The following is a 16,266-nucleotide window of genomic DNA, read 5'->3' on the forward strand; positions in this document are numbered from 1 at the left end:
ATTTTATTGTCAGTAATAAAATTGCTACTGGCCAAAAAAAAATTATAAACGTCGGCCGGGCGTGGTGGCCCACACCTGTAATCCCAGCACTTTGGGAGGCCGAGGTGGGCAGATCACGAGGTCAGGAGATCAAGACCATCCTGGCTAACACGGTGAAACCCCGTCTCTACTAAAAATACAAAAAATTAGCCAGGTGTTGTGGTGGGCGCCTGTAGTCCCAGCTACTCAGGAGGCTGAGGCAGGAGAATGGCATGAACCCAGGAGGTGGAGTTTGGAGTGACCCGAGTTCGCACCACTGCACTCCAGCCTGGGCGACAGAGTGAGACCCCATCTCAAAAAAATAAAATAAAAAATAAAAACATAAATTATAAATGTCAATCTACCAAAATAGACTAAAAGTGTAGGTGGGAATTAAATGGGGATAAACACTCAATAAATGTTAGCTATTTTTATGAATATTGCCAATACTGAAAAGATTCCATTGTTCAAAAAAGTTTGAGAAGCACTGGGTTAAACAAAATGGAACCTGCTCTGCAGAATCTGTGTGTTCCTTTACATCATACTCTCCATGGTGGAGTGTAGGGGATGGGCGCCATGTCTCCCTAGTACGTTTGACCTTGGGATTCTTTGTCTGTGAACATCTTTGGGTTCTAGTGTTCAGCAGCACTTAGGGAGGCACTGAATTCAGTGTACCTTTGGTCTAGCATCAGCCCTGATTCTGTTCTGCAGTGGGCCCTGGCCTTCAAGAGAACAGATATCTAAAAGTTGAAAGAAAAGATCGGCCGGGTGTGGTGGCTCATGCCTGTAATCCCAGCACTTTGGGAGGCTGAGGCGGGTGGATCATGAGGTCAGGAGATTGAGACCATCCTGGCGAACACGGTGAAACCCCGTATCTACTAAAAATACAAAAAATTAGCCGAGCGTGGTGGCGGGCGCCTGTAGTCCCAGCTACTCGGGAGGCTGAGGCAGGAGAATGGCGTGAACCCGGGAGGCAGAGCTTGCAGTGAGCCGAGATTGCGCCACTGCACTCCAGCCTGGGCAACAGAGCAAGACTCCATCTCAAAAAAAAAAAAAAAAAAAAAAAAAAAATCAACACATCCTGTTGTGTTATTCTGAAAGGAAAGCTGTCTTAAGAGGATCAATTGGTTTTAGAAAAAACACAATAGAATCACAAATAATCCTGAGGAGAAATAAAATGTGGAAGGTGGAGGTGACCTCCAGAGAATCCACGACAGCTGCCTAAGTCACCCTCTAATAAGTTCGGTTACACAGAAGAGCGAGGATGTGTTGAAGGTATCTGCTGTATGGAGTGGCAGGATGATGTCTGTGATTTAGAAATATAATCCCGCCCAGGTGAGGTGGCTTAAGCCTGTAATCCCAGCACTTTGGGAGGCCAAAGCGGGTGGATCACCTGAGGTCAGGAGTTCGAGACAGCCTGGCCAACATGGCAAAACCCCGTCTCTACTAAAAAATACAAAAAAAATCAGCTGGGCATGGTGGTGCATGCCTGTAATTCCAGTTACTTGGGAGGCTGAGGCAGGAGAATAGCTTGAACCCAGGAGGCAGAGGTTGCAGTGAGCCAAGACCATGCCACTGCACTCCAGCCTGGGCAACAGAGTGAGACCCCATCTCAAAAAAAAAAACAAAAAACAAAAAGGAATATAATCCCAGTAGCTCCAGCTGAGCTGGAGGATGGAGACCACTTGGTAGACACTTGTGGATTATTTCCTAGGCTAAATGCAAGAGCTACTGCTGAATAAGGGACATTTTTTTCCAGTCCCAGGCCAGTAATGACATGGATTTCAGAGTGATCTCTGTGAGATCCTGAAGATCCTGACTGCAGAAAGTAGTGAATTGTCTTCTCTCGCCCAGTTTTGTGACATTCCCTTCTCATGCCATTAGGATCTGGCCCCTTCACCGATGTTCATGCAGCTGTTTACCAACCGCAGCCTCACCCCCAGCCTCCTCCCTATGGCCACTGTGTCACAGACAGTGGTGTGGTCTACTCTGTGGGGATGCAGTGGCTGAAGACACAAGGAAATAAGCAAATGCTTTGCACGTGCCTGGGCAACGGAGTCAGCTGCCAAGAGACAGGTATGCATTATCTTTTTGAAGAATAGGACTAATGACTTTATTATTTAGTTTTTGAAGGACAATACATTTTCAATGTGAAACAATAAAACGAGAAGCCTGTAATCTTACCACCCTGTGATAACAATCAGGGTTGGCATTTGAAATATTTTCTTCCAATCTTTTTAATTTATGTATTTTCTTTCTGGTCATGGATATCATGGATAAAAATTGTATTTATTTGTCTAAAGTGTTGTTACAAGAGAGCTACTTTCTGAATAATCATCAATGTTTTATATTCTAAATCTCAAATTTCAGCAGCTTTGTGATGTAAACATCTTCCAATCACCTAATATATGTATTCTGGACTACAAACATGGTAGTAACTATGGCAATAACAATTGGTACACAATCCTCCCCCAGAATAGTCTCATATATTTTATGGCATAAATATAGTCATAAATATTATCCCAACATCCTTAAGCAGCATCCTTAATTGACCTGTATAAATACAGCTTTACAAATAGAGAAACTGAGGCATGGCAGCAGAAGTGGTCATGAAGGACATCAGCAGAAGAACTCAGGTGTTGTTCTATCCACAGTAGACGTGGATTCCTGAGTAATGCATTTTGACTGAAATTAATGAGATGATCATCTATACTCATAGCTTCTTCCTTTGAGGGCACAAGCTCAGTATCTCATTGAAGCCATAAATAAGCAGCTGCTGGTGGAAGATAAAGCATCTCTGTTTACTGACACTCTTTTGATTATGATTGTAGCTGTAACCCAGACTTACGGTGGCAACTCAAATGGAGAGCCATGTGTCTTACCATTCACCTACAATGGCAGGACATTCTACTCCTGCACCACAGAAGGGCGACAGGACGGACATCTTTGGTGCAGCACAACTTCGAATTATGAGCAGGACCAGAAATATTCTTTCTGCACAGACCACACTGGTGAGTGTCCCAAGGGGGAGCCACAGAAGTGAGAAAAACTCACTTCCTGCCCTATTTTTATTTGCCAGCATTCTAGCCATTTATTTTGAACCTGCCCAAGAAGCATCACTTTTGTTCAGTTTGAACTCAAGAGATAATGGAGCTCATGTAACAGCTGCAGATTCTTCCATCTTCCCCAGTACTGTTGGGAAATGACACCAAGGGAATAAATAGCCTTCCAGTTCATTTGATTTAACACATTGGGATTATGATGTGATTAAAGATACTTGTATTTTGGAATCAGTAGATGATCCCACAGGGCTGAGGAATACACAGGATGAATGTTTTAGTGCCTTAGCTTATTTTCCAGTTAAAACAATGTTTTATTCAAAGCTATCATTTAATCTTTTGCGGGGGGTGCTGGGGAAATGACAGTGAAAATGGGATTTAAACCTGTTTTGAAGGTGAAGGTAAATATGCTAAGAAGCTTAGAACTATATTATCAGACATTTTTTATTCTGAGATAGACTGTCTGTGAATTAGCTGCAGAAACCTGGCTCTCTCAGTCCAGTAATTCTATGTACATTGGAAAGCTCAGTGGTAATCTTTTCCTTCCTTGTTGTGTATTGTTCCTGGCAGTTTTGGTTCAGACTCGAGGAGGAAATTCCAATGGTGCCTTGTGTCACTTCCCCTTCCTATACAACAACCACAATTACACTGATTGCACTTCTGAGGGCAGAAGAGACAACATGAAGTGGTGTGGGACCACACAGAACTATGATGCCGACCAGAAGTTTGGGTTCTGCCCCATGGCTGGTAAGATGAAGCCCTTGTGGGTTGTCTTGTTTGACAACTATTTAGGGAGTAGAGACTAAAGACTAGTGTCCAGTTTGCTCTTATTTCATTCATTAAGACAATTTTAAGACAACAGAAAACTTCATGTGAAGTGTGTGTGTGTGTGTGTGATGTTACATCATATACATAAGGATTGGGAAGAATAATTAGATAATTATTTATATAATTTTTAAACCTCATTGACATGATTTAATGTCAAAAATATAATTACTTATTTGTAAGTCTGGAAATATGAATTTGCACAGGTTTGTCTTTGTAAAGAGCACACAACTGAGTAGCTTACAACATTTAATATATATATGACGGCTTTAGTCACAGAGCTACAATATTGTCACGTGGTTGTGGTTTGATGGGCATAAGCTCTGTCACTTATTAATAAGTGCCAAAGTGACTAAAACTCAATGTTTTCTAACAGGTAGGGAATCTCACTCTTTTTTTAAAGGTCTCCAGTTTGTATAGATGGCGAACAAATGGAAACCAATACCCTTTACTTGTTTTCAGATTTCCAGAACCCCATGGATTCCCTTTAATTTTCCAGTTGTAAAAACCAGAGCCTGTGCAGTAGGCACTATCAAGTGTGACTATGAGACAAAGAAACTGCTTATACTTTTATTTCCTTCAACAAAAGAAAATGCTGAGTTTCGAAGAAGAAACCCACTTTTGCTTGTAATTCTGTATCCAAACACATACTTTTTATTTGATCCAGAGTAAACTGGAACTGGGAAAAGTTATGAAGCAGTAGTTAAATCCAGGCTTCTAGAACAGCATGAACCCTTTGTGTGGATGTGTAGGTATTATCTTAGTTTAACATCCCCTAACCCTTCCTCTATTTTCTATGACATACTTCACGTTTGGACTACGTTTTCTGCCTCCAGGGCTCAAAAATTCTACCCCTTCACCTGACAGCACTTAGATTTCTTTGACGCACACAAAGCTTCTTCTCAAGTGAGAATTCTTAGGATGACCAAACTGAACTGATCGTATTGCACACATACCTGTTTAGACCTGGTGATCATTTATCAAGTGTATTTCTCATCCATTTCCAAACAGCCCATGAGGAAATCTGCACAACCAATGAAGGGGTCATGTACCGCATTGGAGATCAGTGGGATAAGCAGCATGACATGGGTCACATGATGAGGTGCACGTGTGTTGGGAATGGTCGTGGGGAATGGACATGCATTGCCTACTCACAGCTTCGAGGTACGCTGGCTGGTTAATGAAAACATTTGAGATGGCAAAACGTACAGAAAGGGACACTTTTTTAATGAAAACTTGCACTATGCCAAAAGCCGGGGAAGAAATATGCAATGCCACTTCATTCATTAGTCTATTGTGCTTGGTAAGATAAGCCTTTCAGGCAGCTGCTAAGACAAGTGGCATAGCAATGCTAATAATGTTCTGAAACACTCCTAGGAAGTAAGTACTTAGGCTGAGCCAAAAAGATGGCTTCAAAAGTAAGAATGAAACATTTGATTCATTCAGCTCTAGGCTATGCCACTGGATTCATGTCTAGAAAAGATAGGATAATTTCTGTAAAGAAATGAAGACCTTGCTATTCTGAAATCAGATCCTTTCAGATCCAAATTTCAGGAAACAAATACATAGGGGACTAACTTTGCTTGTTCAGATTAGTTTTTCTCCTTTGTACCCAGTTATATAATATGAGGAGGTATTGACTTATCTAAAGTGTTTTAGTTTTCCATTTCTTTGATATGGAAAGTGATATTTAGGGAGAACTCTGAGCTGTTAGTAATCTATGTGGTTAGTGCGTAGATATTGGCCTGAATTTGTTCTCCTTTTGTGGTGTCCAGTGGGTAACACCATCCAGAAGTAATAATTACATATGGTGTTGCAGAACTGAAAGAGACCTTAATAACACATACAGACCTCACTCTGTAGATCAAGGAGCTGAGACCCAAAAGGGAAAAAGTAATTTTCTCAGGATCTCTCAAAGAGTGAGCAACAGAGTTGGCCTAATTTATTTTAGTGTTATGAATACCATTGACATTTTATTTCCCAAGTCTAAATATCTCTTCCCCTTCCCCCTATTCCAGAGACCAGACCACCACATCATGCTGGGTGTTAGATAAATATGTTTAATCTTCTTCTTATTTATCCTAACAAGCAGATATTTAAAGGAAATTATCAACTAAGCAAGAAATTTTCAGAAAGTAAGACGTGTATTTGTTGAAATACTGGCTTTTCACAGGAAAGTGTATTTTACCACATTCTTTACTTGAGCATACTGTAACCTCTGCAAAAGTTACACATTTTGGGGAGAAAAAAATTTTTTTGGCAAAAATTGTATTACTGACCAAGCTTTGAAAAAAATGTTACTCTATGCTTGTAGAAAAGTTATTTTAGTAGAAGGTGTTGATAATTAGGTAGAAGTAGCTGTATGCTTTGAGCTGTATGCTTTTTTCTTTCATCAATGGAACTTTAAAAAGTTTCTCACTCACCCACCTGTTTCCTAAACAGATCAGTGCATTGTTGATGACATCACTTACAATGTGAATGACACATTCCACAAGCGTCATGAAGAGGGGCACATGCTGAACTGTACGTGCTTCGGTCAGGGTCGGGGCAGATGGAAGTGTGATCCTGTCGGTGAGTAGCCCCATTTCTCTAAATGAGTTTGCACAGGGGGAATGGTTAGCAAGTTTCACAAAAGAAAAGCTATGTGAAATCACGTGACTGAAGTTGGCTCCAGACTTTGATCAGTTGCTTGCAAAGAGCTTTGCAAAGTCTTCTTTCTAATACTGGACCAAAATATCTTGATATTGCTAGTCATCTGGTTTTTGCTGAATTTGGTGACAAATTTAGGCTTATTTTATTTGAATGGAATTTATTCTTTGGTTTAGAATCATAAAGATAATCCATGCTATTAAAAGTATTGTTTCGTTTTTTGTTTTTTTTTTTTTTTTGAGAGAGAGAGTTTCGCTCTTGTTGCCCAGGCCAGAGTGCAATGGGGCAATCTCGGCTCACTGCAACTTCTGCTTCCTGGGTTCGAGCAATTCTCCTGCCTCAGCCTCCCTAGTAGCTGGGATTACAGGCATGCGCCACGAGGCCCAGCTAATTTTGTATTTTTAGTAGAGATGGGGTTTCTCCATGTTGGTCAGGCTGATCTCAAACTCTCTTCCTTATCAGCTGTGTAACAGCATGAGCAAAGGGTTGTACCAGTAGATATCGCCCACCAAAATACTCTAGGTTTTTTTGGCTGCCCTTCAAAATAGAACTAAGCAAATAGTGAAGGTTGAGCCTTAAAAGAGCTGTGTTACCAGCACTACAAAGTTTAAGGTGATCCATTACTATTTCTTTACCAAAAGAGACAGGTTGCTCACTGAGAAAACAAACTGATAACATCCGTTTGTTTGATGTGAGATTGCCAGAACTGAGAAGCCTGAGAGGTTTTCTTAGAAGCTGCTCAGCAGGTATACTCATAAAGTCTAGTTCATTCATTTAAATGTCAAATTAGTTTCTTTAAATTTTGAAGAAGGAAAACGAAATTATTGCAGATTTTTTTCTTGCTATTCAAATGTTAAGCCAGTTACATTACTATGTGTAAAAATAATATCTAATATTTAAAATTAATATGTAGATTATCAATATACACTGAAATCTAAATCTTTACATTTTTATTTAGAAATACTACCCTTTAGAAAACGAAATATTCCTCCTAATAGCTACTTTGGTTTTTTTTTTTTTCTACAAATTGTCCTGTAAGGTAAAGAATGTGAACAAAATTTTTTTTAATGGCATATATTTGTAAGGACAATTGCAAATTTCTATTTAAACTAAATGTATGCTCTAGCGCCCTGAAATTAAATTCATAGTTGTAAGTCTTCAAGACTGTTTATCTTTTCCTTGCGTGTATTTTAGACCAATGCCAGGATTCAGAGACTGGGACGTTTTATCAAATTGGAGATTCATGGGAGAAGTATGTGCATGGTGTCAGATACCAGTGCTACTGCTATGGCCGTGGCATTGGGGAGTGGCATTGCCAACCTTTACAGACCTATCCAAGTAAGTAGCTCTATTACTGCAAGTTGAGAACTGCCAATTGGGTTATAACAACAGGGCAGTGATTATTAATGCTCTCATGGCTAAGTTGGGGGTCTCCCCTCTTTCCCACCCTTTTCTCTTATTACTATCTAATAATCAATTGAATTTTTGATTAAAATAATTTTTCTCTCTTCCTCTGTCAAGTAAAAGGTAGAGAAGGCTATGAAAATGTGCCTGTTTATAATTTTACTTCTTAACACTGTAAAATATTCCGTTAGGTTAAGACACTCTGGCTAATTTCATCTTATATCCATACATGGAAATAAAAACCACCAAGTAAGTTATGCTGGGAGTAAAGGTTTGGGGCTTTATATTATGATTCTTAACAGAGAAGCTGCATAGAGAGATGGCATGAAATGCAGCATAGGGTACGTGTTCATTCAACATGTCATCTAAGCTACCTTTGTATCAAACTTTTCATTTGTTTGATCACTTGCCACCAGAAACACAGTATGTTGGGCCAAGGGGTTGAGTAACTTGGTCAACTCTCTGCCCACACAGTTCAAACACTCTCAAATGTTTATTGCTGGGTTTTTCCCAGTCACAAAGACATCATGCCTAGCTGTAGGTGTAATTAGTTCATTTGGGGGAAAAATTGCATTTAAATATTCACTGAGTGATTGTAATAAAACACGTTAATAAAACATGAAAGGCTAATTAAAAGGCATCAGTTATTTGAGCAACTGCTGAGGTGCAGTCTCCAAAGTCTGCACTAACGTTTGACTTAAAATATGGCCTACATTCAGAAACAAAAGAGTTTCAGGGTGTCAGAATCTGCATGTGACAGAAATTAAGATTAAATTAACTCTGTGATAAAAGATTCACTGTGACAGAGAACAAGCTATGGGAACAACTTGGCCAAAGGTAGTGTTAGCCAAGCCTCATTCCTCCATTTCCTCATCTGTAATATGGGAAGACTGTAGCTGATTACCTTTAAAGTTCCATCCTAAATACTAAACAGCCAGATGCACCTTTTCTAGGAACTTGGAAGATTCTGCTTTTCCCAACCCTCAGACACTGTCAGTGCTGGGGAAGGTGACTTTGCTTTTGGAGGCTTATAGCACAGATTGACCAACCTCCTAAATTGTATTTCTTCGAGGATTTGGGTGTAGGAATCACTTAATTTTTTGTAACTTAATATATATTTAAATCTGATTGTGGAAGTACTGTAAGTATATGATTGGTTTGTTTGTTTACATGATGCATGTGATCCTTAAATGGTAGAAACTTCTAAAAAAATGCTCTGTGGTTTCTATATTTATGATTTATGATTTATTGGTGTCACAATTTGCTGAAAATGATTTCCTCCTGAATGATTGAGAGAGATCTTTGTCTCTCTTAACATAAGACTGTCCACATAGCTGCTTGCTGGAAGCATTTAGGTGGACATGTTAGAGATAAAATCTGGAAAGGAAGCAATCCTTGGGTATTGGAGTTTTACATGTTGACCTTACTCCTACTCTTTAAAAAGGAGAACAGCAAGACCCCACTGAGCCTAGAGGTGATTTTGGAGGGAAGAGATTGGAATTTGATCTCAGATACGCTCATTTGTGCTTACCTGTATGTCTGGTTTGCTCAGTGGCCTAGCACGTAGGGCTTTAAGAGTGTGGTGAGAATAAGGGAACAACAGATTGTCTCTGAGTCCTGCCCTGTTTGTTCCTCCTACAGAGAACTTGGTAGAGTTGTTCAAACTAGCAAAAGATAAGAGGCATTTGGTTTGTCGATAAGCAACTAGAAAAGCACAGATCTCAGCAAAATAAATAGAGAAAAAAAGGACTGAGTCAAAAAATCATAAATGTTTAACTTCTCCAAGGACACTACTATTGGAAATGACTCATTTAGACTTTATTTTTAACTAATCTTAAAAGTGTAGACATTGTACTATTTCCTTTTTTTGGTATCATCTCAACTATTTTATTGTTAGTTTATTCATATTGAATAAGAGAGGGAGTAAAGATTTCACAATGGCAATAGCTAGTATATGCCAATTAAGTTATTTTAAAAAGTTATACCAACTACCAGTAGCAAAAAGACTGTCAAAAGTTTAAATCTAAATAATGTAAAAAATGTCATAATTTTTAACTTTTCTGTCTTCAAAGGATACATAGTATAAGCTAGAGTAATTATACGTAGTATAAGCTAGAATATAGGAATTTAATTGATCTAAGAAATAACTGACACAAAGTCTCTTTACTTCCTGAACAAAAACATGCTAAATTCCATTGCTGTTCAGTCCATTTCCTTTAAAGGTAGGCTACGCCACAAGTCTAGATTTTAAAACGTAGAATTTCAGACCAGTGCTCGAAATCTTATCAAAGCAAAAGGGACCTCTGTAGTTGTGCTCCACTTTGGCTGGGGTAAAAACCATTGCAGTACCCTTTTTCTTTCCTTTCTCTGCCCGTTTTTATCCTCCTCCTTGTGTCCTTGTGGACGTAGAAATATGATTAGGCTTAGAGGTGAACAGTAAAGGTCATTTATGTTGTCTTTTCAAAACTTAACAGACATTTAACCATCATAAGCTTGTCCCCTCTCAAAATCATGATTGACAAGACTAAATAAAATGTATATCAGGTGTCTCTTTATGGAGGAAATTGTAGGATTTCTTTAAAGGATCAATATTTAAATAACCCTATGCCAACTACCATAAATTATTAAGGACATGATATTCCTAGCTTTCCTGAATTACATGGAAGTATGTTAAATAGTCACATCTCCAAAATTTTTCTTGAATAGTTGTCTTTAAAAATGTGTTTACATTTGTAAGGATCTTCATAAACAGAAGGGGTAATTCAAAGAGGGGCATGGAATTGACTTACACCAACTGATTAAAACAAACATCCTATGTGTTCTGTGAAATACATACAACTTTAAAATGAAAAACTGATAATTTTCTGCATGAATTTTGGTATTCATGTGGCTTCGAAATATGTGCATTAAATGGAATTAAGATTCAAAGTATTTGTTAATCTTCAACCAACTTTGAATTGTTACTGGTGTGGAAGTGAGCATATTGTTCTAGAATTTCTGAATCTATATGGATATCCAAGTTATATATTTTTTCTGCTACAGAAAGCTTTGTTTTCAAAGAGAATTTAACAGCTTAGGTAATAAAGTTTGAAAATCAATGTATTTTTTTCCTAAAAGCTTTCAGAAAACTTAAATCCGTTAATAATCTGGTGAAGTGCTTTATTACACATGCAAAATTTTGCTGTGTGACAGTGTCAGTTAGAAATTCTTGAAAAGGTTACAAGACACGATTTTTATTTCTAGTAATTTAAACATTGACTGACATCATAAAGATAGTGTTTTAAGAAAAGACAGTTTTCTGTTCTGCAAGAGTAAATTTTCTAGCTATTTCATTATTATCTTAAATGGAGTTAACACTATTTAGAAATTGATGCTACTTCCCTTATTTTCCTTTTTTTTAAACAAAAGAACCAAAACCATACTTTAAATTTTGTTGATAACAGTGATATACATCAAGATGTAGAAATACTGAATTTAGCATACACTTCATAAAGTCATTTCTGTTGACAACTGATTTTGGAAAAAAAATAAATTTAATCACTTAATAATTTGATGGATCAATGGTGTGATTTGGGAGTACACTTCTTGAATAAAAATAAAACTCGATGTTTTTTCCAAACAGATAGATTGCTTAGACTGATGAGAAATAATACTAGGTCTTTAATTATTACCTTTGCCTATTTGTCTAAGATTCTATCCCCATTTAGAAATGTGTTTGTTTTACATCATCTCATATGTCCTTTGGAATGTTTCCTTCTTAGGTAGTAGATTCATTCTTGATGAAAACCTTCCAAAATTAGAATTTGTTTTAAAAGAGGCTCAATACAATAAGTAAATGAAGTTTGTGTTCTGTATTACATTATTTTTGTAGGATCATTTCACAATTTTCTCACAATTCTTACTTTGATAATAGAGAAAATAAAAGCAAGCCAAGAGACATTTTAAAAAATATGTATTTTATTTGCGATAAACGATTTGCATTTCTCATGTGAAGAACAATAATTATCAGCTAAAAATGGATTTGCTGCATTGATTTTCAACATAAATATTTAAAAGATTAACTAATCCCAGATCATTTTATTATACTCACATTTAACGACAAGCAAAGCTGTTTATAATGATGACTGTCCATGTACACAGTTTTAAGTTGAAGTGAGTGAATATCCAAGATAATTAAGTGTTACATTTTCATTTTCAGGCTCAAGTGGTCCTGTCGAAGTATTTATCACTGAGACTCCGAGTCAGCCCAATTCCCACCCCATCCAGTGGAATGCACCACAGCCATCTCACATTTCCAAGTACATTCTCAGGTGGAGACCTGTGAGTATCCCACCCAGAAACCTTGGATACTGAGTCTCCTGACCTTATCAAATCCCAATGGTTTCTTTTTTTTCCCAGCTTTTGAGCCAACAAGTCTGATTAACTATTCCTATAGCATTTACTATATTTGTTTAGTGAACAAACAATATGTGGTCAATTAAATTGACTCGTAGACTGAAGGGATTTTGGTTTTGGTTCTGGGTTTTGTTTTTTTTTGTGGCGGGGGGTGCTGGTATTTGGAAGAATTTAGCTCTTTATGTTAGAGAAATCTTTTTTGCAAGGAATTAGAAGTGATAATGCTTAAGATTGTTCTTGCCCAATGTGGGAAGAGAATCTAAGGTTTTTATATGTCTTGCACCCTCATCAAAGGAAAATTACTGCCATCATTTTCATAATTTGAAAAAAATAGCCAAATTAATATATTTCTTTTTTGATTCACTTTTTAAGTGATCGTTTTTAAAACTTTACTTTTGACCCGCTGAATTTATTTAGGTAGAAGGAAAAGAGATGATGGGAGGGCAGTTTAGATGAAGGATGACAGTTGGTTTATTTAAACAATAGCCCTGTGATTTCCTAATGAGAAGTGACTAGAAATTGAAGAAATCAAATAAGGAGGATATTGGTCTATTTAGCTTTAGTTTCTCTTACTCTCTCAAGCCTGCCCTGTTTAACTCCAAAGTTCATGGCTCATAATTTGAAAAACACTGTTTTAAACACAGGAGAAAAAAATGTCCATTTTAAATCACAGCTATTGAATTCTACAATTAAAAACAAACAAAATTTGACCAACCCAGGCAGTTAAATTTAAACTCTTTAGGAAAAATTTAAGCTGTTAAAATTATTCTTTTTCTAAATTTCTAAAGCGGAGGGACAGAATTTTTCAGATTTAAGAGGGCCTCCTAGGTGCCCAGAAAAATTAGCGGAAGGAACCACGTGTAGACACATCTTTGATGTGTCAGAGTTCCAAGCATAAAAAGAAAGTTTTAAAGTCTTCTATACTCAGCTAGGTTATCAATCAAATATGAGGGTAAAATAATATTTTCAGACAGACTTTGGGCAGTTTATTTTCCATATATCCTTTTCTTTAAGGGTATTTGTAGATACACTCCAGAAAAACAAGAGTGAAATAAGACAGAAGTTGTGGGGTCCAGCAAACAGTGCTTCCAAATCAGACCCCTGATAGTGGTGGAAATCTTTGCAATGCAACAACTGCATAGCTGGCTTAGAGGACAACCAATACAGATGGAACAGAAAGATGGGGATGGGATTGAGGGATCAGGGATTGAGGTCTCCAAGAATAAAGAGAGACTTCATAGAAAAAGTAGGCTTCGGGATAATTAATCACAAGGGCAAATAATGCAGTTAAAATAACAACATGACAATCAGGTAGAGGAATATATAATAAAATAAAACCAAATGTGGCCGGGTGCAATGGCTCACACCTGTAATCCCAGCACTTTGGGAGGCCAAGGCGGGCAGATTACCTGAGGTCGGGAGTTCGAGACCAGCTTGGCCAACATGGCGAAACCCCGTCTCTACTAAAAATACAAAAATTAGCCAGGCGTTGGGGTGCACGCCTGTAGTCCCAGCTCCTCAGGAGCTGAGGTAGGAGAATCGCTTGAACCCCTGAGGCAAAGGTTGCAGGGAGTTGAGCCGAGATCGCGCCATTGCACCCTAGCCTGGGTGACAGAGCAAGATTCTGTTTCAAAAAACCCCCAAATGTATTATAAGGCAATAATTCCTATACGAAGCAAATTAAATGCAGCAATATTAAGGTATAAAAACAAAGAGAGGAAAAATTCCATTGAAATTTGATTCTGGAAACTTTGATCCACCCAGCAGTCATGATGTTAGACTCATTGAAAAGAATATATTTCTAATGCATGATGCGATCGGTCTATATATGTGTCACGGAAACGTGGTTGCAACTTCAAGACAAGATAAAAAGTAAACATTTACATGAAAAATGGTGGATATGGAAGGTGAAGAAGAGAGGAGGTAATAGCTTTATCTTTCAAAGTAGAGAATCAAGAGAGACGGTACCAAAAGCTGATGAAGTAAAAAAAAAAAAAAAGATACTTAATACAATACTTTAAATTACAAATATAAACACAAGAAGAACAAATGTAATGATATAAATGTCAGACACTGGGAATGTCCAAGATTCTGGAAGGAAATGGTGGTATTGAGCTAAATCCTCAACTTTGTCTGGGCATAGTGGCTCACACCTATAATCCCAGCACTTTAGGAGGCTGAAGCCAGTGGATTACTTGAGCCCAGGAGCTCGAGACTAGCCTGAGCAACATGCCCATACCCTGGCTCTACAAAAAAATATAAAAATTAGCCGGGCATGGTGGCATGCACCTGTAGTCCCAGCTACTTGGGAGGCTGAGGCGGGAGGATTACTTGAGCTTGAGAGGTGGAAGTTGCAGTGAGCCAAGATGGCACTACTGCACTCCAGCCTGGGAGACAGAGCAAGACCCTGTGTCAACATAAATAAATATATAAGTAAATCATCAAGTCTCATATTAAAGAGTCTGTAAATATGACTTATTGTTGACAAATGAAAAAAACAGAGGTGTAAGCATGTTGTCTACATGGAGGCAAGACCGGAAGAATAGAAAATGGAAACAGATTCTCTTAGAGAGGGGAATCGTGTCTTTCTCACTGGCTCAGTGTAGTCTCCCTAGAGTCTAGAATGGTTCAGCACCTGGCACATTGCTTAACAAATGGTGAATGAAAAAAAAGAAAAGTCATTCTTTTTCTTCTTTCACCCTATGTCCATAATCTGGCCATTTGCAGAACTTGATATGCAGTGATCTAAGTCAACAGCATCAGTGCATCCAACACCTTCTAGTCTCTCATCTTCTTATTACATCATTAATTTTATTTACTTTAAGGATATCTGAAGTATTATGTGAGACCATTGCAATGGAAGACTTAAAAGTAGGTATAAAATGTACTTTGGGCTGGGTGCAGTGGCTCACGCCTGTAATCCCAGCATTTAGGGAGGCCAAGGTGGGTGGATCACGAGGTCAAGAGATGGAGACCATCCTGGCTAACATGGTGAAACCCCATCTCTATTAAAAATACAAAAAATTAGCTGGGCGTGGTGGCGCATGCCTGTAATCCCAGCTACTCGGGAAGCTGAGGCAGGAGAATCGCTTGAAACCAGAAGGCAGAGGTTGCAGTGAGCCAAGATCATGCCACTGCACTCCAGCCTGGGCAACAAGAGCGAAACTCCACCTCAAACAAAAAAAAAAAAAAAAATATATATATATATATATATATATACACATTGAATTGGAAAGTCTTCAAAGAGCAGCAGTGATGAATTTTTTGAGATTTTTAACAATTACAAAAATTAGGGTTTTTTTAAATGTATGCCACCTGAGACTTTATTTTCTGTTATTTTCTTCTAATGACTAACCAAACAAGCTCATGTTGAAAAATGATTTATTACTAAATTTGAGCTAATTGCAATGACTGGTTTCAAAATTTTTCCACAGTGTATTTGAGTTAAAATTTCACTGTTGAAGAAGAGTACTACGATCACTCTTGCTTATTCCAAAAATATAAATGGACACTTGAGTATTTGAATTATTGAGGAACTGGTTGACTGGGTAATTTTTAAAAATCACTGGGCATAAAAAATATATTTTGACTTAGTTTAGAATATTTACACTTGAAAGTGTCTCATCTTTTCTGAATTAAGGGCGTTTCTTTTGTACACATTTTATTGCACTGAGTTTTGTGACCCATGGCATATTAATGAAGCTGAACAGGATGTGAAATATAAACTGGAAGCAAAAGATTAAATAAACCAAAATTGCATTTTTTCTGCAGTCTTGTCCAAAATTGGGTAACCACTTCTGATGGGGTAGCTCATATCCAAGAATGAGTCACAAAACCAGACTCGTTGAACCTGGTATGTGATGGCCCCAGGAACTGAGTCACAAAGCAACATTCTGCCTTTGTTTTTTCAGGACAA

The 16,266-nt window shown here is 37.8% G+C and overlaps 1 protein-coding gene across 20 annotated transcripts in view; it reads left to right on the top strand.

Annotated features, from left to right (window-relative positions):
* The window catches only part of FN1 (fibronectin 1), a 73,368-nt gene that overhangs the window by 8,807 nt on the left and 48,295 nt on the right, over positions 1-16,266 (top strand). For all 20 annotated transcript variants that reach the window (XM_032754590.2, XM_032754592.2, XM_032754597.2 and 17 more), the window contains exons 7-13: positions 1,903-2,094; positions 2,850-3,029; positions 3,648-3,824; positions 4,914-5,066; positions 6,345-6,473; positions 7,746-7,889; positions 12,154-12,275. In XM_032754590.2, coding sequence (XP_032610481.1) covers positions 1,903-2,094; positions 2,850-3,029; positions 3,648-3,824; positions 4,914-5,066; positions 6,345-6,473; positions 7,746-7,889; positions 12,154-12,275 — 1,097 coding nt within the window. The remainder of the gene's footprint in view (positions 1-1,902; positions 2,095-2,849; positions 3,030-3,647; positions 3,825-4,913; positions 5,067-6,344; positions 6,474-7,745; positions 7,890-12,153; positions 12,276-16,266) is intronic.

This window comes from Hylobates moloch, unplaced genomic scaffold, assembly GCF_009828535.3.
Source record: "Hylobates moloch isolate HMO894 unplaced genomic scaffold, HMol_V3 SCAFFOLD_1, whole genome shotgun sequence".
In the NCBI taxonomy this organism is placed as follows: Eukaryota; Metazoa; Chordata; class Mammalia; order Primates; family Hylobatidae; genus Hylobates; species Hylobates moloch.